Raw genomic sequence first — 23,112 nt, forward strand, 5'->3', positions numbered from 1 at the left:
TACTCACCACCACTACTACTACTCACCACCAACACTCACCACCACTACTACTCACCACCAACACCACTAACACTCACCACCAACACTCAACACCAACACTCAACACTACTACTCACACCAACACTCACCACCAACACTCACCACCAACACTCACCAACACCCACCACTACTACTCACCACTACTACTCACCACCAACACTCACCACCACCAACACTCACCACTACTACTCACCACCAACACTCACCACCAACACCACTACTACTCACCACTACTACTCACCACTACTACTCACCACCAACACTCACCACCAACACCACTAACACTCACCATTACTACTCACCACTACTACTCACCACCAACACTCACCACTACTACTCACCACCAACACTCGCCACCAACACCAACACTCACCACTAACACTCACCACCACCACCAACACTCACCACCACCACCAACACTCACCACTACTACTCACCACCAACACTCACCAACACTACTCACCACCAACACTCACCACTACTACTCACCACCAACACTCACCACCAACACCACTAACACTCACCACCAACACCACTACTACTCACCACCAACACTCACCACTACTACTACTCACCACCACTACTACTACTCACCACCAACACTCACCACCACTACTACTCACCACCAACACCACTAACACTCACCACCAACACTCACCACCAACACTCACCACCAACACCACTAACACTCACCACCAACACCACTACTACTCACCACCAACACTCACCACTACTACTACTCACCACCACTACTACTACTCACCACCAACACTCACCACCACTACTACTCACCACCAACACCACTAACACTCACCACCAACACTCACCACCAACACTCACCACCAACACCACTAACACTCACCACCAACTCCACTACTACTCACCACCAACACTCACCACCACTACTACTCACCACCAACACCACTAACACTCACCACCAACACTCAACACCAACACTCACCACTACTACTCACACCAACACTCACCACCAACACTCACCACCAACACTCACCAACACCCACCACTACTACTCACCACTACTACTCACCACCAACACTCACCACCACCAACACTCACCACTACTACTCACCACCAACACTCACCACCAACACCACTACTACTCACCACTACTACTCACCACTACTACTCACCACCAACACTCACCACCAACACCACTAACACTCACCATTACTACTCACCACTACTACTCACCACCAACACTCACCACTACTACTCACCACCAACACTCGCCACCAACACCAACACTCACCACTAACACTCACCACCACCACCAACACTCACCACCACCACCAACACTCACCACTACTACTCACCACCAACACTCACCAACACTACTCACCACCAACACTCACCACTACTACTCACCACCAACACTCACCACCAACACCACTAACACTCACCACCAACACCACTACTACTCACCACCAACACTCACCACTACTACTACTCACCACCACTACTACTACTCACCACCAACACTCACCACCACTACTACTCACCACCAACACCACTAACACTCACCACCAACACTCACCACCAACACCACTAACACTCACCACCAACACCACTACTACTCACCACCAACACCACTAACACTCACCACCAACTCCACTACTACTCACCACCAACACTCACCACTACTACTACTCACCACCACTACTACTACTCACCACCAACACTCACCACCACTACTACTCACCACCAACACCACTAACACTCACCACCAACACTCACCACCAACACCACTAACACTCACCACTACTACTCACCACCAACACTCACCACCACCAACACTCACCACTACTACTCACCACCAACACTCACCACCAACACCACTACTACTCACCACCAACACCACTATCACTCACCACCAACATTCACCACCACCACCAACACTCACCACCAACACCACTAACACTCACCACCAACACCACTACTACTCACCACCAACACCACTAACACTCACCACCACCAACACTCACCACCAACACCACTACTACTCACCACCAACACCACTAACACTCACCACCAACACCACTACTACTCACCACCAACACTCACCACTAATACTACTCACCACCACTACTACTACTCACCACCAACACTCACCACCACTACTACTCACCACCAACACCACTAACACTCACCACCAACACCACTACTACTCACCACTACTACTACTCACCACCACTACTACTACTCACCACCAACACTCACCACCACTACTACTCACCACCAACACCACTAACACTCACCACCAACACTCAACACCAACACTCACCACTACTACTCACACCAACACTCACCACCAACACTCACCACCAACACTCACCAACACCCACCACTACCACTCACCACCAACACTCACCACCAACACTCACCACCAACACTCACCACCAACACTCACCACCAACACTCACCAACACTCACCACTACTACTCACCACCAACACTCACCACCAACACTCACCAACACTCACCACTACTACTCACCACCAACACTCACCACCACCAACACTCACCACTACTACTCACCACCAACACTCACCACCAACACCACTACTACTCACCACCAACACCACTATCACTCACCACCAACATTCACCACCACCACCAACACTCACCACCAACACCACTAACACTCACCACCAACACCACCAACACTCACCACCAACACCACTACTACTCACCACCAACACCACTAACACTCACCACCACCAACACTCACCACCAACACCAATAACACTCACCACCAACACTCACCACCAACACCACTAACACTCACCACCAACACTCACCACCAACACCACTAACACTCACCACCAACACCACTACTACTCACCACCAACACTCACCACTACTACTACTCACCACCACTACTACTACTCACCACCAACACTCACCACCACTACTACTCACCACCAACACTACTAACACTCACCACCAACACTCACCACCAACACCACTAACACTCACCACCAACACTCACCACCAACACCACTAACACTCACCACCAACACCACTACTACTCACCACCAACACTCACCACTACTACTACTCACCACCACTACTACTACTCACCACCAACACTCACCACCACTACTACTCACCACCAACACCACTAACACTCACCACCAACACTCACCACCAACACTCACCACCAACACTCACCAACACCCACCACTACTACTCACCACCAACACTCACCACCAACACTCACCACCAACACTCACCACCAACACTCACCAACACTCACCACTACTACTCACCACCAACACTCACCACCAACACTCACCAACACTCACCACTACTACTCACCACCAACACTCACCACCACCAACACTCACCACTACTACTCACCACCAACACTCACCACCAACACCACTACTACTCACCACCAACACCACTATCACTCACCACCAACATTCACCACCAACACTCACCACCAACACCACTAACACTCACCACCAACACCACTAACACTCACCACCAACACCACTACTACTCACCACCAACACCACTAACACTCACCACCACCAACACTCACCACCAACACCACTAACACTCACCACCAACACTCACCACCAACACCACTAACACTCACCACCAACACCATTAACACTCACCACCAACACTCAACACCACCACCAACACTCACCACCAACACCACTAACACTCACCACCAACACCACTAACACTCACCACCAACACCACTAACACTCACCACCAACACCACTAACACTCACCACCAACACTCACCACCACCAACACTCACCACCAACACCACTAATACTCACCACCAACACCACTAATACTCACCACCAACACCACCAACACTCACCACCAACACCACTAACACTCACCACCAACACTACTACTACTCACCACCAACACTCACCACTACTACTACTCACCACCAACACCACTAACACTCACCACCAACACTCACCACCAACACTCACCACCAACACCACTAACACTCACCACCAACACCACTAACACTCACCACCAACACCACTACTACTCACCACCAACACCACTAACACTCACCACCAACACCACTACTACTCACCACCAACACTCACCACTAATACTACTCACCACCACTACTACTACTCACCACCAACACTCACCACCACTACTACTCACCACCAACACCACTAACACTCACCACCAACACCACTACTACTCACCACCAACACTCACCACTACTACTACTCACCACCACTACTACTACTCACCACCAACACTCACCACCACTACTACTCACCACCAACACCACTAACACTCACCACCAACACTCAACACCAACACTCACCACTACTACTCACACCAACACTCACCACCAACACTCACCACCAACACTCACCAACACCCACCACTACTACTCACCACTACTACTCACCACCAACACTCACCACCACCAACACTCACCACTACTACTCACCACCAACACTCACCACCAACACCACTACTACTCACCACTACTACTCACCACTACTACTCACCACCAACACTCACCACCAACACCACTAACACTCACCATTACTACTCACCACTACTACTCACCACCAACACTCACCACTACTACTCACCACCAACACTCGCCACCAACACCAACACTCACCACTAACACTCACCACCACCACCAACACTCACCACTACCACCAACACTCACCACTACTACTCACCACCAACACTCACCAACACTACTCACCACCAACACTCACCACTACTACTCACCACCAACGCTCACCACCAACACCACTAACACTCACCACCAACACCACTACTACTCACCACCAACACTCACCACTACTACTACTCACCACCACTACTACTACTCACCACCAACACTCACCACCACCAACACTCACCACCAACACCACTACTACTCACCACCAACACCACTAACACTCACCACCAACACTCACCAACAACACCACTAACACTCACCACCAACACCACTAACACTCACCACCAACACTCAACACCACCACCAACACTCACCACCAACACCACTAACACTCACCACCAACACCACTAACACTCACCACCAACACCACTAACACTCACCACCAACACTCACCACCACCAACACTCACCACCAACACCACTAATACTCACCACCAACACCACTAATACTCACCACCAACACCACCAACACTCACCACCAACACCACTAACACTCACCACCAACACTACTACTACTCACCACCAACACTCACCACTACTACTACTCACCACCACTACTACTACTCACCACCAACACTCACCACCACTACTACTCACCACCAACACCACTAACACTCACCACCAACACTCACCACCAACACTCACCACCAACACCACTAACACTCACCACCAACACCACTACTACTCACCACCAACACCACTAACACTCACCACCAACACCACTACTACTCACCACCAACACCACTAACACTCACCACCAACACCACTACTACTCACCACCAACACTCACCACTAATACTACTCACCACCACTACTACTACTCACCACCAACACTCACCACCACTACTACTCACCACCAACACCACTAACACTCACCACCAACACCACTACTACTCACCACCAACACTCACCACTACTACTACTCACCACCACTACTACTACTCACCACCAACACTCACCACCACTACTACTCACCACCAACACCACTAACACTCACCACCAACACTCAACACCAACACTCACCACTACTACTCACACCAACACTCACCACCAACACTCACCACCAACACTCACCAACACCCACCACTACTACTCACCACTACTACTCACCACCAACACTCACCACCACCAACACTCACCACTACTACTCACCACCAACACTCACCACCAACACCACTACTACTCGCCACTACTACTCACCACTACTACTCACCACCAACACTCACCACCAACACCACTAACACTCACCATTACTACTCACCACTACTACTCACCACCAACACTCACCACTACTACTCACCACCAACACTCGCCACCACCACCAACACTCACCACTACTACTCACCACCAACACTCACCAACACTACTCACCACCAACACTCACCACTACTACTCACCACCAACACTCACCACCAACACCACTAACACTCACCACCAACACCACTACTACTCACCACCAACACTCACCACTACTACTACTCACCACCACTACTACTACTCACCACCAACACTCACCACCACTACTACTCACCACCAACACCACTAACACTCACCACCAACACTCACCACCAACACTCACCACCAACACTCACCACCAACACTCACCACCAACACTCACCACCAACACCACTAACACTCACCACCAACACCACTACTACTCACCACCAACACCACTAACACTCACCACCAACACCACTACTACTCACCACCAACACTCACCACTACTACTACTCACCACCACTACTACTCACCACCAACACTCACCACCACTACTACTCACCACCAACACCACTAACACTCACCACCAACACTCACCACCAACACTCACCACTACTACTCACACCAACACTCACCACCAACACTCACCACCAACACTCACCAACACCCACCACTACTACTCACCACTACTACTCACCACCAACACTCACCACCAACACCACTAACACTCACCATTACTACTCACCACTACTACTCACCACCAACACTCACCACTACTACTCACCACCAACACTCGCCACCAACACCAACACTCACCACTAACACTCACCACCACCACCAACACTCACCACCACCACCAACACTCACCACTACTACTCACCACCAACACTCACCAACACTACTCACCACCAACACTCACCACTACTACTCACCACCACTACTCACCACCAACACTCACCACTACTACTCACCACCACTACTCACCACCAACACTAACCGCCAACACCACCAACACTCACCACCACTCACCACTACTACTACTCACCACCAACACTACTCACCACTACTACTCACCACCACTACTCACCACCAACACTCACCACCAACACTCACCACCAACACTCACCACTTACTCACCACCAACACTCACCACCAACACTCACCACCACTACTCACCACCACTACTCACCACCAACACTACTCACCACTACTACTCACCACCAACACTCACCACCAACACTCACCACTACTACTCACCACTACTACTTACCACCAACACTCACCAACACTACTCACCACTACTACTCACCACCAATACTCACCACCACTGCTCACCACTACTACTCACCACTACTCACCAACACTACTACTCACCACCAACACTCATCACCAACACTCACCACCACTACTCACCACCAACACTCACCACTACTACTGACCACCAACACCACCAACACTCACCACCACTACTCACCACCACTACTCACCACCAACACTACTCACCACTACTACTCACCACCAACACTCACCAACACTACTCACCACCAATACTCACCACTACTACTCACCACCACTACTCACCACCAACACTCACCACTACTACTCACCACCACTACTCACCACCAACACTAACCACTACTACTCACCACCACTACTCACCACCAACACTAACCGCCAACACCACCAACACTCACCACCACTCACCACTACTACTACTCACCACCAACACTACTCACCACTACTACTCACCACCACTACTCACCACCAACACTCACCACCAACACTCACCACTACTACTCACCACTACTACTCACCACTACTACTCACCACTACTACTTACCACCAACACTCACCAACACTACTCACCACTACTACTCACCACCACTGCTCACCACTACTACTCACCACTACTCACCAACACTACTACTCACCACCAACACTCATCACCAACACTCACCACCACTACTCACCACCAACACTCACCACTACTACTGACCACCAACACCACCAACACTCACCACCACTACTCACCACCACTACTCACCACCAACACTACTCACCACTACTACTCACCACCAACACTCACCAACACTACTCACCACCAACACTCACCACTACTACTCACCACCACTACTCACCACCAACACTCACCACTACTACTCACCACCACTACTCACCACCAACACTAACAGCCAACACCACCAACACTCACCACTACTCACCACTACTACTACTCACCACCAACACTACTCACCACTACTACTCACCACCACTACTCACCACCAACACTCACCACCAACACTCACCACCAACACTCACCACTTACTCACCACCAACACTCACCACCACTACTCACCACCACTACTCACCACCACTACTCACCACCAACACTACTCACCACTACTACTCACCACCAACACTCACCACTACTACTCACCACTACTACTTACCACCAACACTCACCAACACTACTCACCACTACTACTCACCACCAATACTCACCACCACTGCTCACCACTGCTACTCACCACTACTCACCAACACTACTACTCACCACCAACACTCATCACCAACACTCACCACCACTACTCACCACCAACACTCACCACTACTACTGACCACCAACACCACCAACACTCACCACCACTACTCACCACTACTACTCACCAACACTACTACTCACCACCAACACTCACCACTACTCACCACCAACACTCACCACCACTCACCACCAACACTCACCACCAGCACCACTACTCACCACCCTCGCCTGTGGGGCCAATGTGTTCTCTCTGCCTTCCACAGGCACAGCTGCCCCCTACCTCACCAACATAATTTTGAAATATTCGTTATCTACACAAAAACATTACTTAACATTTCCAAGCTGAGTTTTTTAAATATTAGTTTTAGATCTACATGAGTTTAGCGAAAGAAGCAAGAAGATTGCACTTAACAGTGCCGTGATGAGGCCAAGTCCCGTGCAGAGCCCGCGGCCTCGCCTAGATTGCCCAGCCGGCCGAGGTGACACCTTGGCCGGCTGGGGCTGGGCTGCTACCCCCCCACCCACGATCCCCCTCACCCGCTCTGCAGTAGTATCTATGGCCTATAGTAGTAGCATATACCGACTCTATAGTAGTAACTGCACGCATTGGGGTGGGGGGGGGGAGAAGAGGACTTCACACTGAAGAATTTACCTCGCCGTTTTCTGTCTTTTTATTGCATTTTTAACACGAATGAGAATTTCCCCCCTCAACCGATGGCGCGCGTGTGCATTGCTCGGGGCAACCCCCGGTCAGCTTTGAGTTCTTTGGCGTGCGCTGAGCGGCTTAAATAAATAAAAATAAATGGCTTTAAATGGTTAATTTAACTACTTTAAAGTTGACGGATGTGAAAGTGAAATTGGTGCTGCCTCACCACGGGGCTTATGGCGTGGTACCTGGCTAGTTTTTTTCGTAAACCCCACGGTTTGCGAGCCAAATCCTTTGCAGGTTTCGTACACAGACAGACGGACAGACAAAGAATGACGTTTATAGGTAAGAAGATTCAATTGTAACATTGTCTGGCAGCACCTATGAAGGCCAGAACTTCACACGAGGGAGTGGGTGGCCAGCACCATGCCAGGACGCCTTTGACTCCCCAGTGGCGATGTTTCCACACTGCATCAGGTACTCATTTGAGGCTGAGTCGACCTCGGGGAGGCCGAAGACCCATTCAGATAATCCGTCACTGGTCTTGGTCATGAGTGGGACTCAAACTCTGGTCGCGGGTTGGTAGTGAAGTGCGCTATCCATTGCCCTGCCACCACACACACACACAGGGGGGCACACGCGCACACTCACTTTCACACAAAGACAAAGATCCCCCATATAGCCTTTAAGACTGTTGGGGCAAATGCTGTTAGCGAACACCGATGAAGGCCGGCAGGGCACAAGATGGGGTGGGTTGTGGGCACACGAGGGGCTGGGTGGTAACACCACGCTCGGCCGCCTTTGTCTCCCCAGTGGCGATGTTTACATACCACACCAGGTACTCATTTGAGCAGGAATCGAACTCGGGTTGCCAGGTTCGCAGCGCACTAGCCGCTATACTACCACTCTGTCTGCACACGCTCACTTTCACACACAAAAAACAAAGATCCACCTATAGCCTTAAAAGACTGTAGTGGCAAGTGCTGTTAGCGAGCACCTATAAAGGCCGGCACGGCACACGAGGGGGTGGGTGGCCAACACCATGCCTGGCCGCCTTTGTCTCCCTAGTGGCGATGTTTACACATCGCACCAGGTACTCATTTGAGGCTGAGTCGACCTAGGGGAGGCCCAGGACCGGTTCAGAGAATCGTCACTGGTGTTGACCATGAACGGGAATCGAACCTGGGCCGCCAGGTTCATAGCACAGCGCACTCACCGCTTCACTACCGCTCCCCACTTTCACACACACACATGTACACGCGCACACTCCCAGCGGGATTCAGTGACATCTCGCGGAGGATCTCTCTGCTGAACAAAATAGTTATGCGGTTTAGTTCACAAGTGCGAGTTCGCAAGTTGATGCTAAACAAAAAATATATCTCAAAAAAAGCATGTTCGGAAGTGCAGATGTTCGTAAGTTGAGTACTGCATGTGTAGGGGTGTTAGAGAGAGAGCCCGTTATGCATGGCAGTTTATGGCAAACAAACACAGTGGGCGGGGCTACATGAGTGCACGGGGAGGTGCTCTCTACGACGTCCGCGCCAGGCACCCTGGGGGGGGCTGATTCGGAGTTATGATCCCCCGGGGCCCCACCCCTCAGCGGGGGGTTGGGTATAAAAGGGGATGTATCGGAGGGCTCGGGAGTCATGTTAAGCTAACCAGTGAAGACTGAAGACGTCTTAGCTAGAGCCCTGGACTCCCCTGGTTCGCCGTCCTTATCAGGGCCGAACAGGACCGAGCCAGCGGCGTGGTCCCGGGATCCAGAGCCGGTGCTCTTGTCAAGAGCTGGTCTGGGACTCAGGGTACCGGGCCCGACTTACTAGTGTCGGGCCAGACAGCCTCCCCTAGCCCGTTAGAGGAGGACTAGGAGGCAGGCTAGAAGTAGCTAGTGCGTGTATCCCCAGCTAGCCGGGTGAGGGGGAGTTGTATGCCACAACCGTGCTGTGTGTAATAAACCCGTGTGCCTCCAACTCCGGCGTCCAAGAGTCGTGAACTCTACTACATCTGGTGTCAGAAGTAAAGATCTACGAACATGGACACGCGCCGGACAGCTCGAGTCAGGGTACCGGAGGGGGAAGACACCATTGCAGTCGGGGAGCCCGGGACGGCTGAAGAAAACACGGAGCAGTCGGGGCCGGATGCGTCCACACCGCAGCAACAGGTGAATGGGGAGCCGTCGACAGAGGGGCTGAGGCAGGCGCACGCTAAGCTGGCGGAGCTGCTGTACGCCGCTGCCGCCATGCTGGACCACATCACACAGCTGGGGGCTGCTGGACCGCCACGGGGCGACGGCAGCCGGCGACCACAGCGCCTTCCCGCCATTTCGACGGAGCACCACTTTGAAAATCCCGCCATTGCCGCAGCTGCTGGTGAGGGCGTGGCCGGGTTGAGCATCGAGTCCAACGGCGGGCATACAGTACCTGCCGCGTCATCACCAACGGACGGCACGTCACCACGGGTGCGACCGGCGATGCCATCGGTTGTTCGCGCCGAGGCAGAGCCGGGTGAGGGGGACGGGGGAGTGCGACCTTCCGCGGCAGCCGTTGCCTTACATCAGCAACTACCTCCACTCAAAGAATTTGTGGGCGAGGAAGGCGACTGGGGCGGCTTCCAGCGGCGCTTCCTCGCTCACCAGGAAATGGCGCAGTGGACGGACGCCGAGGCTCTCCGCGCGCTGCCGGCACTCCTCGACAGCGACGCCCTCGCCACTCTAACATCGGCACCGAAGGAGAGGCGCTCCACGCTGCAGACGGCGATGCAGCTGCTGGCTGCAGTCTACGGTCCGCCGTCGGACTGTCCGCAACTCTTTTACGATCGCCAGCGGGGGGCAAAGGAGTCGCCACTGGCGTACCGCACAAGCCTCCTGGCACTGGCGAAGGCGGCCTTTCCACGGATGGACAATGAAGGTGTCGATGCCATGGTTACGGAAAAGATTCTCCTGCTGGCGGACGACTTGGATATCGTCATCGTCGCACAAGACGACGCGGAGATGTGCTCCCTCCAAGCGGCACGACTCCTCCACGCAAACCTGCTCGCGCAACGACGGAAGGCCAGCAAGGCGGCGAGCGGGCGTGCCGTGGCTGCAGCCACCCTCTCGGCGGAAGAGATTTGCGCCATCGACCATCAACGGCAGCAGGGAGCGGGAGTACGAGCGGACCAGGGCGGTTCGAGCCATCTCGACCATCCATCGTCGTCGCCAGCGCTCCCGCGCTGTTACAACTGCGGCATCCGGGGCCATGTCGCCTCGGGGTGCCGCTCTCCTCGGCAACGCGGGACGACACCTCGACGGGACGCCGGCCCTCTTCCCAAGCTCCATCATCATAACCCGGCGAGTCGCGGCACCCCTCATGTTTGGCCCACGCACACGCCCGTCACACACTCAAACACCGCAGCGAATGGGGGGTCGATATCGCGCACCATCGCACCAACACGCACCACTCTGGGTACTCATATCGAACCCAGCCAGTGGTCCGTGTTGGCCCATCGTGTTGTAGCCGCATCGTCGGGGTCGTCTGCCGTTGTGGGGCACATCGACGGGGTTGAGGTGCGCATCCTGATCAATACGGGAGCATCGGCGACCATTATTTCGGAATTGATTTACAATATTCTCCCTGTCCAGAGCCGTCCTTTGATGCCCGTTAACGTGCCATTCTATGCTGCTAATGGGGGCTCACTTGGCATCATTGGACAAATTCGAGCCCAAATTTGTGTCGGGGATATTAAATTGTCTGGGCCGATTTTTGTTTCCTCCTCGCTGGCGGTTCCGTGCCTGCTGGGGACGGACTTCCTGGCCAAAATGCCGATTAGGATATTAATCGACCAGGGATGCATTGAGCTCCCGTCGGGCCGACGCATGGCGTTTCTGCCATCCCCCATTACGAGTCAGACGGCGTTCGCGACGGTGCCGGCGTTCGTAGATAGAACGGTGCGCGTTCCTCCGGGGGCACAAATGTTGATTCCCTTGAAACTTCGGCGGCCCTTCGCTAAGGGCATTGGGGCCCAGGGGGTTCTGCTGGGGCCGTCTAGGGCCGGGGTTAGTGGACCTCATTTACTTCCGGCCCAGACACTAGTAAGAGGGGACGGAGACCCCTTCATCGCGATCCTCAATGTGGGCTCGCAGACGGTGGTGGTCCCACAGGGGACCGTGCTTGCTCACGCAACGCCGGTGCCCTGTGAGGAACCCGTCGTGAATCACGTGAGCGCTGTCCCTGCGCCGCGACCACATTCGGACAGCGATGAAGGGTGGCTCAAGGCGCTTTGTGCGGGATCGACGGACCTGTCAAATTCAGAGCGTCAACAACTTAAAACACTACTGCGGGAATTTTCCGACGTTTTCAGTCGGGACAAATACGATTTGGGCTGCACTCATCTGCTGCGTCACCATATTGATACGGGTGACAGCGCGCCGATATGCCAGAATCCTTTTTGGTTAAGTCCCGCCGAAAAGGACCATGTCAAATCGGCTGTTGATGACATGTTAGCCGCTGACATCATTTCTCCTTCCACCAGCCCTTGGGGAGCACCGATCGTCCTAGTTAAGAAACAAGACGGCTCGTTGCGGTTTTGCGTTGATTTTCGGCGCCTTAACAAAATTTCGGTGGCCGACGCATACCCGCTTCCACGGATGGACGAATCGCTTGACGCCTTGGCGGGAGCGCGATTCTTCTCCACATTGGATTTACTTTCGGGATTCTGGCAGCTTCCTCTGGACGATGATTCAAAGCCTAAAACTGCTTTCCGTACACCGCACGGCCTGTTCCAATTCAACCGGTTGCCGATGGGACTCCACTCAGCGCCGGCAACTTTCCAGCGTTTGATGGAATTAGTTTTGGCTGGATTGCAATGGGACTCGTGCTTGATTTATTTGGATGACGTTATCGTCTTTGGTAAAACATTTGACGAACATCTCCAGAGGTTGCGGGCGGTTTTCCAAAAGATGCAGGCTGCTAATTTGAAATTCAAACCCCAAAAATGTCATCTGTTACGCGAATCGGTGCGTTATTTGGGACACATCGTGGGACGCTCAGGTATTGCTACTGATCCCGCCAAAACGCAGTGCGTCAGCTCCTGGCCAACTCCCACCTCGGTGGGAGAGGTCAGGAGTTTAATTGGCTTCGCGTCCTATTACCGACGGTTTGTCGCGGATTTTGCGACGATTGCGAAACCCCTACACGCTTTAACGTCAAAAGGGGTTCGGTTCCACTGGGGACAGGAGGAGGAGGCTGCTTTCCGCTCCCTTCGGGACGCTCTGGTGAAAGCTCCTCCCTTGGTTTACCCCGATTTTTCTAAGCCCTTTTTGCTTGACACCGATGCGAGCAATACGGGTATTGGGGGCGTGCTTTCCCAGGTGGTTGACGGCGTGGAACGGGTGGTCGCGTACGGTAGTCGGGTGTTGTCTCCTGCGGAGCAAAGATATTGTGTCACCCGTCGGGAACTGTTGGCAATTGTCTATTTCATCCAACAGTATCGCCCATATCTGTACGGTCGGCATTTCACTGTCCGCACAGATCATGCGGCACTACAGTACGCCCTGCGAGTTCAACAACCATCGGGACAATTGTCTCGATGGTTGGATATTCTCCAGGACTTTGATTTTGAAGCCACCTACCGTAAGGGCGTTCGCCACACCAATGCGGACGCTTTGTCGCGCATGCCAACCACCTCCGAATGTGCATGCCTCCTGGGGTCTGGACGTTGCAGGCCTCCGGGGGACATATCGGTTCCGGTCTTGGCGGCCGCCGACGACGACGAAACATTGATTACTAATTCGATCGCACAACAGGGAAAAGATTCCCTGTTGGGGTTGCCCGTCACTGAATGGGGGCGCCTCCAGATGGAGGATACCTCCCTCCTCGGGTGGCGTCGTCGCGTCGGCGGTGTTGGGCGGGGGAGGGGTGATGCCGACGCATGGGAAATGGTGCAAGGTCTGCTGATGCGTTGGGACGGGAAATCCCGTCGACACCGGCTGGTGGTCCCTTCTGGGTTGCGGGGCAAGGTGGTGTGGGCCGCTCACGAGCGCCTCCTACACCTGGGGACCCAAAAGACCCTCGCCTTGCTCCAACTTGATTTTTTTTGGCCAGGCATGACGAGGGATGTCGGGGATTTATTGGGGTCATGCCCTCGGTGCACGCAACGAAAACCGCCAGCACGGGAGTCTAACCCACCCTTGCAATCAATCAAAGTGTCCAGAATAAACGAGCTTGTCGCGCTGGATATTTTGGGCCCATTCCCCGCCACCCCCAGGGGCAATAGATATTTGTTGACTGGTGTGGAGTATTTTACGCGCTGGCCTATGGCCTGGCCCCTTGCCAACCAGTCGGCAGCAGCCATCGTGGAGGCCTTTGTTCAGGGATACGTCCTGGACAAAGGTGCTCCGGAGCGGCTGCTGACCGACCAGGGCAGAAATTTTTCCGGCAAACTACTCCAACAAGTCTGTGAGCTCCTGGGCACGAAGAAAATTCGTACCTCCCCGTATTACCCGCAAACTGACGGGATGGTCGAGCGTCTGCATCGCACCATCACGTCAATGTTGTCACAGCAGGTTTCGGACTCACAGACCGATTGGGACCTGCAAATTCAAGGGGTCTTGGCGGCATACCGAATGGCCCCCCATGCAGCTACGGGATTTTCCCCCTTCTACCTCATGTACGGCCGCGAACCTGACCCGCCTGTTCGTGCCCAGCTGCAGATCCCCGCGCCGCAGGGAAAAACTAAATTGGCTGACCATGTAAAATTTCATCTGGCCAAATTAACAGAGGCACGGGATGCTGCCATGCAAAACTCTGACCTCCGTCAAAAAGCGAATGAGCGGCTCAGACTGGGTCGGGCGCACATGCTGCAGTGGAAGCCGGGGGACAAGGCATGGCTGCACTGTCCCCAGGTGCCACTTGCAACCTCCTCTAAGCTGGTGCGGCCGTGGCGGGGCCCTGTGGAGGTGGTCGAGGTTTTGCGCCCGCAGTGCGTGCGCATCAAATGGGGGAAGCGGCGGTGGTTCGTGCACCCCTCTAGATTAAAACCCTTCGTTGCGGTACACATCCCCACTTCACACACGCGTGGCCAAACATGTGGGGGGTCGACCGACTCACTGGGTCCGTCTCCGTCGCTCTCATCTAATGCCTTGCCGGCTGTGCCACCTCCAGGTGCATCAGGAGTGACGGGCTCACGCCCGATCACCCCTCCTGGGGATGCCAAGGGTCACGCGGCGTCGGATGAGGACTCACTCCAAGACGGACAGTTGCCACCTGACGGTCCGCCACCCGGGGTTACCCCGTGTGAGGGGCTCGCTGCAAGGACGCGCGCTAAAATGCGCAGACTGTTGTGAGGCCGGAAGATGTGTACATAGGTTGTGTTCATTGTGTGTTGTGTGAGTGGTGTGTTCCCTGCTCATTGGATGTACATATGTTGGGTTCGCCACGTGTTGTGTGTGTGGTGGATTCCCTGCAAATTGTATATAGGCTGTTTTTACGGAATTCGTATTTATTCGGGGTGGGTGCTTCGGGTTGTTTTCTCTTCTCGCTGTTGCGTTCTTGTTGTGTTCTTGTTGTTGTTCTTGTTATTGTTGAAAAATAGTGAGGTACACGCGCGGTCAGGGGGTAAATGCACTTTTATTGTCATTTTTTGGTATGTTGGCAGCCGGGACGGCTGCAAGCTATGCGGGGGGGGGGGGGGTGATGTAGGGGTGTTAGAGAGAGAGCCCGTTATGCATGGCAGCTTATGGCAAACAAACACAGTGGGCGGGGCTACGTGAGTGCACGGGGAGGTGCTCTCTACGACGTCCGCGCCAGGCACCCTGGGGGGGGCTGATTCGGAGTTATGATCCCCCGGGGCCCCACCCCTCAGCGGGGGGTTGGGTATAAAAGGGGATGTATCGGAGGGCTCGGGAGTCATGTTAAGCTAACCAGTGAAGACTGAAGACGTCTTAGCTAGAGCCCTGGACTCCCCTGGTTCGCCGTCCTTATCAGGGCCGAACAGGACCGAGCCAGCGGCGTGGTCCCGGGATCCAGAGCCGGTGCTCTTGTCAAGAGCTGGTCTGGGACTCAGGGTACCGGGCCCGGCTTACCAGTGTCGGGCCAGATAGCCTCCCCTAGCCTGTTAGAGGAGGACTAGGAGGCAGGCTAGAAGTAGCTAGCGCGTGTATCCCCAGCTAGCCGGGTGAGGGGGCCGACACCCCCTCTAGAGTTGTATGCCACAACCGTGCTGTGTGTAATAAACCCGTGTGCCTCCAACTCCGGCGTCCAAGAGTCGTGAACTCTACTACACATGTAATGAGAATGTCAACGTGAATTATTGTCATTCATAACACTGTTGTCATTCATAGCAATTCAGGCCGTCCATGGTTGTGCAATGGAAAACAGACAACCAAATGTGCACTTTGCAACGAGTGAAGATAAGCAAGAGAATTGGGTCAACATAAAAAAACCTACACCGTTTGGCCAAACTCCAGCCAGCCGATTGTTGCGCTCTACCAACAAGCCCAGATTGGTAAGTTAAGTATAAAAAATCACAACGTTTTGATCGCAACACAAGCAACCAGCGAAACGTCGTACTCAAATTGTAAATGTTGTGGTTTCACGCTTCAACACACCGGTGGGCTAAAGCAGTGAACTATTTGTCTTTTGTCAATGTGACACTTTTTTACTGATTGGCCGTGTCAGGTGGTGGAGGGTTACGACACATTTATAAATAACGCGATCTAAACTCAAAAACGTTGATGATGAATAGTATTGGTCGCGAAAGCTTACGTGTTAAACTGAGGTGAATATCTAGTTTTATTCTAAATTATGCAAGCAAATTAATTTTGATTGCAAATATATTTTTTGTTTCTTCGCAACACTTATCCAGCATCCCGATGATCTGCCAAGGCTGCAGTCGTTGCTCAAGAAATGGCTGCATGTGAGTCGTGTGTCTCCGCTATTTGGGTTCAGCCCCACGTGCCTGAAGAAGTATTCACAAATGCTGTCTGCACACCTCCAAGCAGAGCAGCGAAAGGGCGTGCCGGTGGAAATGGGCGAGCACCATACTGGGCATGCCCTCCTCTCTATTTTCCCAGGCCTTGCCGTTACCGGCAAAGAATCTGAAGCTGTTTGCATACAGGTGAGATCACAAACTGATCACTTTGATAGGTAACCTTTCATCTACACTGCATCATTTCACAATGTCATGATGTCAACAGTCCATTTGAATGTGATGATGCAGTGATAGTGAAAGTTTTTTTTTAATTGCTTGCCTTGTCTCTTCTGCGTGTTTTAGGTGTTTAAGAAAGAAAGCAAAACCAAACAGAAGATCGTGTGGGAAGGGGTGCTGTGCTGCACAGACGCAGATGTCTCTCTGCTGGCATCAATACCTGCCGAGTTTACCTGCCTCCCACTGATGCTGTGGTATGGCCCCAAAGGTGTAGGTATGCAGGTGGCTGGCTGGTTGCAGAAAACCTTTGATTGTCGGGTTGGAACCCTGACCCTAACATCTCAAGACCTTGCCTGGATGGTGACATTGTGGATCATGAACGAGGTGGGATTCTGAAAATTGCCCAATATTTATTTGTGCCTCACATTTTTATGTCACCCTTATATGATTTTACTTTTACTGGGCTGGTTTTGCGTTTAGTTGTCATGGCAGTTGACTTCATTGTGAGGTTTGTAACTTTTGCTTAATTTCCAGTTCTTTAAAGTTCATGATTCTGGTCATTTTCACGAGAAAATTGAATAAACATTTCTTCATATGTTGAGTAACTCTGGCATGATTGCGTTTTCGCAGTTTTATTTTGCCAATGGGAACGCAGCCTTTGCCATTAGTGCCACAGCCATTTTCACATTCGGATGATGAAAAAACAAGGAAAGTTTTTCCCCTTTCTGGCAATAAAACAGGAGGTGTTAAGATATTCATACACCAAATGGATACCTTTTGCAAGGCATCAAGTCTGCATTAACCACACACATTTGTGGGAAAAACATGCAAACACGCTCTGATAATGAAAAATAAGACTAGGTTTTACCCTTTCTGGCATAAATGATATTGGCAAAAAGGTTCCATGATATGCTCTGATAATATATGCATTGTCTTTGCAATTGATTGGCCTACACCAGAGACAGCCTTATTTATGGCCTTGTCTCACCAGTGTCAGACCAGTGAATGCCAAAAGGCGAACAGTACTAAGACAATGCAAGTATCAGAACACTTATAGCTTGGGTCGAACAGTTACATCGATGGGACCTTTTTGCCAAGTGAGCTCTTTCCACCGAAATATGGCCGCGTAGCCATGCTCGAGCGCGAGCTTTTGCGTTCACGGCCGCTGCTGCTCTTCAGCATTCAGGTGCGAGCGAGGACATGTGCACAAAGCTTCGTGGTCTCCGCGCGGAAATGTAGGTGAATAACATTTTGTGCTGATACTTTTAGAGCAAGGCGACAAACTGCACTGAGCTGAAGTGGACCGCGCCGACAGAGGTAAAGGAAGGCCTCACCATCTCGATGTCCATCCACCCGACAGACGCTTTACAGCTCTGGGAGTGCATCCACATGGGAGGGAACGAGGTCACGATGCAGGTACACAGCGCAATGTTACCTGTGCATCACTGCATTTTGGAGTGTTTATACACTTTCATGTGTAATATGTTTGGTGATTTGCTCTTTTTTTTTCACCTGGATCAGTTATATTTTTTTGTAATTTTTATTTTCAGTCATTCAAATACCAATTTTTTTTCAGTTTAACAACTTCTGCCCCTCTCCTTCCTCTTACCGTGATGTTTGCAAGGGGCTCATAGTTGCACACACACCACATACATGCAAATTGGGTATCCTGATCTGTCTTTAGATTTGGTGCATCCCAGATTGATGATCCAGCACTCACTGATTCATTCCACTCACACGGTCACCGCTGGTCGGTGACCTCCTTATTCTTCTGTCACTATCACAGGTTTTCCTCATATTCTTTGGGTCTTTCGGTAAAGTCACATAGATAGGTTCAAAGAAAATAACAAAGTAAGAAAAAACTACGACGTTTCGATCGCAACACAAGCGGTCGCAACACAACCGGTCATCATCAGGACACACGCTTGTGTTACGATCTAAACGTCGTAGTTTTTTGTTATTTTCTTTTAACCTATCTACGTGACTTTACCGAAAGACGCAAAGAATATGAATTCCTGCAGTCACGAAAGCTTTAAGTCCTCACTTTATGCGGAAGATGCATTCCAAAAATGGGCATATAAAGCGAAACCGCATGAGACAGCTGCCTATCGAGCAGCACATACAGTACACACAATGTTGTCTCACGTCCGATCGTGTAGTAATTTAAAATAAATAATAATTACAAGGCTTTACATAATGCTTAAGTTATGGAGACAGCCTGTAAAAACAGGTGAGTTCTAAGACACGACTTAAAAAGTGTGATTCCCAAATTAAACGGGGAAAGGAATTGCATGTGTATATATGTTGACCTTCTTTTGCACATTATGTAGCCAACTGCGAATGGGAGGTGTGGGGGAAGGACAACAAGCTAAACACAAAAAACTGTTCTAAAGAAATTAGCTTTCGATCGAGATGATTTTAACGTTCATAGCTCCAGTGGCTTTCTAATATCGGAAGGAAGAGCGTTCCCGTTGACCGCACAAGCCATTCTGAAAGCGCGCGATGCAGTAACCATCTTTGTTCGATGGTGAATAAAAATCCGCTGCGAGGATGACCAGAGTTCGCGTGATGATGGTTTATGCTCCTTGATGAGATCAGCAAGGTATTGTCATTCATTTGTGGCAAGCACGTTGTGTGTAATGAATGCGACCTTATAATGTATCGTTTGGCAACCAAAAGCCAATGCAGCTTCGCAAGCTGCTTGGACGGACACGGTCGGATCTTGCAGTACACGCTGCAGCTTGATAATGTTTTTCCCAGACGTCTCGTAGAGTAGTGAGTTGCAATAATCGAGCCTTGTCGATATAATCCCACATGCCACCGTGTTGGCTATGTCATGCCTCAATAGTGGTCGAATTTGTCGTAGAGCCCTCATACAAAAATGACAGGACCTGACTAGATTTTGCACGTGGCGATTAAATTTTATTTTGGTAAAGTTTTTTGCCGAGGTTCTTTAAATGAGTAGAAAACTGAATCCTGGAGTCTGCGACCACCACTCCCAATCCACAAATGTTTTCTCCTGAGCCTTAGTACCAACCAGCAGAACCTCTGATTTGCCTGGATTAATGAGCATTTCGTTTCGTGCAAACCTCACGTGCACCGCTCACGTGTAATCTTTGAGGTTACCGAGGCTCTCTGCATCTTACTTTGACTTGACTGCGGGGTACAATTGTGTATTGTCAGCATATTGATGGAACTTGATGTCATGCTATCGTGAAGATGTTGAAAAAAGGAAGGGCTCGAGGACAGCCCCCTGTGGTGCGCCAACTCGGCACGGCATAGGCGATGACTGTTCGTCACCCAGCTTGACGACCTGTAATATAATTCACCCATGTAGATATGACTCAATCAGACCCAGTGCTGTTCCCGATACACCGAAGCTTGTTTTCGTAGTGAAATATATTATTCATTAATGAATTAAAACCACATATAGCAAATTTTGGGAAGAAATAGGTTAGCCATATATATGCGAAATCGCACAACCCATATCCGTGTAAAGCAGGGAAAATCTATACCATGTTTTTTGTTCCAAAAAACTTCACTTGTCGATTTCTCCACCCACGTTGAGGACTCAATCTACTAAACTGTTCAACCACCACACAGCAGGTCACAATATGCTCACTCACCTACTCGCCACACTACAGGTCTCTTCACTTCTTTCTCTGCTCCCCCCCCCCGCACTGCCCCACTTTGGAATTCCCTTCCATCGTCTCTTTTCCACAAGTTTTAATAACCTTGCTCATTTCAAGTAATGTGTAGTGTGGTGAAATGTGGCGCACACTGTTGGCCGAGGGCAACCGAGGACAAACACGTGCGCGTGTGCAACATAACGTTGCACGGGCAAACCGCCACCTAATTTGGGAGAGAAACAGGTGCAGACGGGTCAGCCCGGGGTTGCACGCTGACACCGGAGGTGTTGCCTGGGAGACGTGCTATAAGGGGTGATTGATGGCCTGACAGGCGCTAGCCTGTCTGGCCCTAAAGAGACACAAGGGAGGAGCTGGACAATTGGGAGGGGGATATAAGGACGTGTGTAAGAGTGGAGCGGGAGTTCGTGTTGCGGGGAGCAAGAGAGAAAAGACGTCTCGCTGCTTCCGGAAACGGACCTCAACCCTCACGAGTTGCCAGACGGGGGATGGTTGATCCCCCCGCCCGGGTCGGATGAGTGAGTGGGTCTGAGGGAACGGAGGCTGTGGGAGCGCTGTTGTGTGCAAGCCTCTGTGTGAGCGCTGCTGTGTGCAAGCCTCTGTGTGAGCGCTGCTGTGTGGAAGCCGCTGTGTGAGCGCTGCTGTGTGCAAGCCTCTGTGTGAGCACTGCTGGGTACAAGCCTCTTGTGTGAAGCGCTGCTGTGTGCAAGCCTCTGTGTGAGCGCTGCTGTGTGGAAGCCTCTGTGTGAGCGCTGCTGTGTGCAAGCCTCTGTGTGAGCGCTGCTGTGTGCAAGCCTCTGTGAGCGCTGCTGTGTGTGGAGCCTTGAGTGCGGAGCTGCTCAGAGCAAGAGCTGCTGTGTGCAGGTTAGCGAGGTGTAGCATAGATAAGAGTGGGAATTTGTTAACAGAAGTGACCGTAGCGACAGTGATAGGAGTGCCTACAACTGGTGCAAGAATAGGCTAATAAAGTGTAAGCAGGTGACCTGTTACAACGTGTCAGTCTGAGTGATTTTACAAGACACTACAAATGTATGAACTCTCGTCTCTTACAACTTTGATAGGTGTGTTGTTGCTGGCCTTGTGACGTTTTGGGCCTTTAGGCCTGCATTTAGCAGCTGTGCTAAAAGTAAAGAACTGCATTGATTAGTATGCATATTGAAGTGTAGGTTTCATAGTCACACT

At 51.7% G+C, this 23,112-nt stretch overlaps 1 protein-coding gene across 1 annotated transcript in view; it reads left to right on the forward strand.

The window, feature by feature from the left end:
* The window catches only part of CENPL (centromere protein L), a 37,121-nt gene that overhangs the window by 11,218 nt on the left and 2,791 nt on the right, over positions 1-23,112 (forward strand). The window contains exons 2-5 of the mRNA XM_078865213.1: positions 17,478-17,641; positions 18,002-18,253; positions 18,410-18,667; positions 19,553-19,699. Coding sequence (XP_078721339.1) covers positions 17,504-17,641; positions 18,002-18,253; positions 18,410-18,667; positions 19,553-19,699 — 795 coding nt within the window. The 5' untranslated portion in view covers positions 17,478-17,503. The remainder of the gene's footprint in view (positions 1-17,477; positions 17,642-18,001; positions 18,254-18,409; positions 18,668-19,552; positions 19,700-23,112) is intronic.

Source organism: Lampetra fluviatilis, chromosome 20, assembly GCF_964198595.1.
Source record: "Lampetra fluviatilis chromosome 20, kcLamFluv1.1, whole genome shotgun sequence".
Classification (NCBI taxonomy): Eukaryota; Metazoa; Chordata; class Hyperoartia; order Petromyzontiformes; family Petromyzontidae; genus Lampetra; species Lampetra fluviatilis.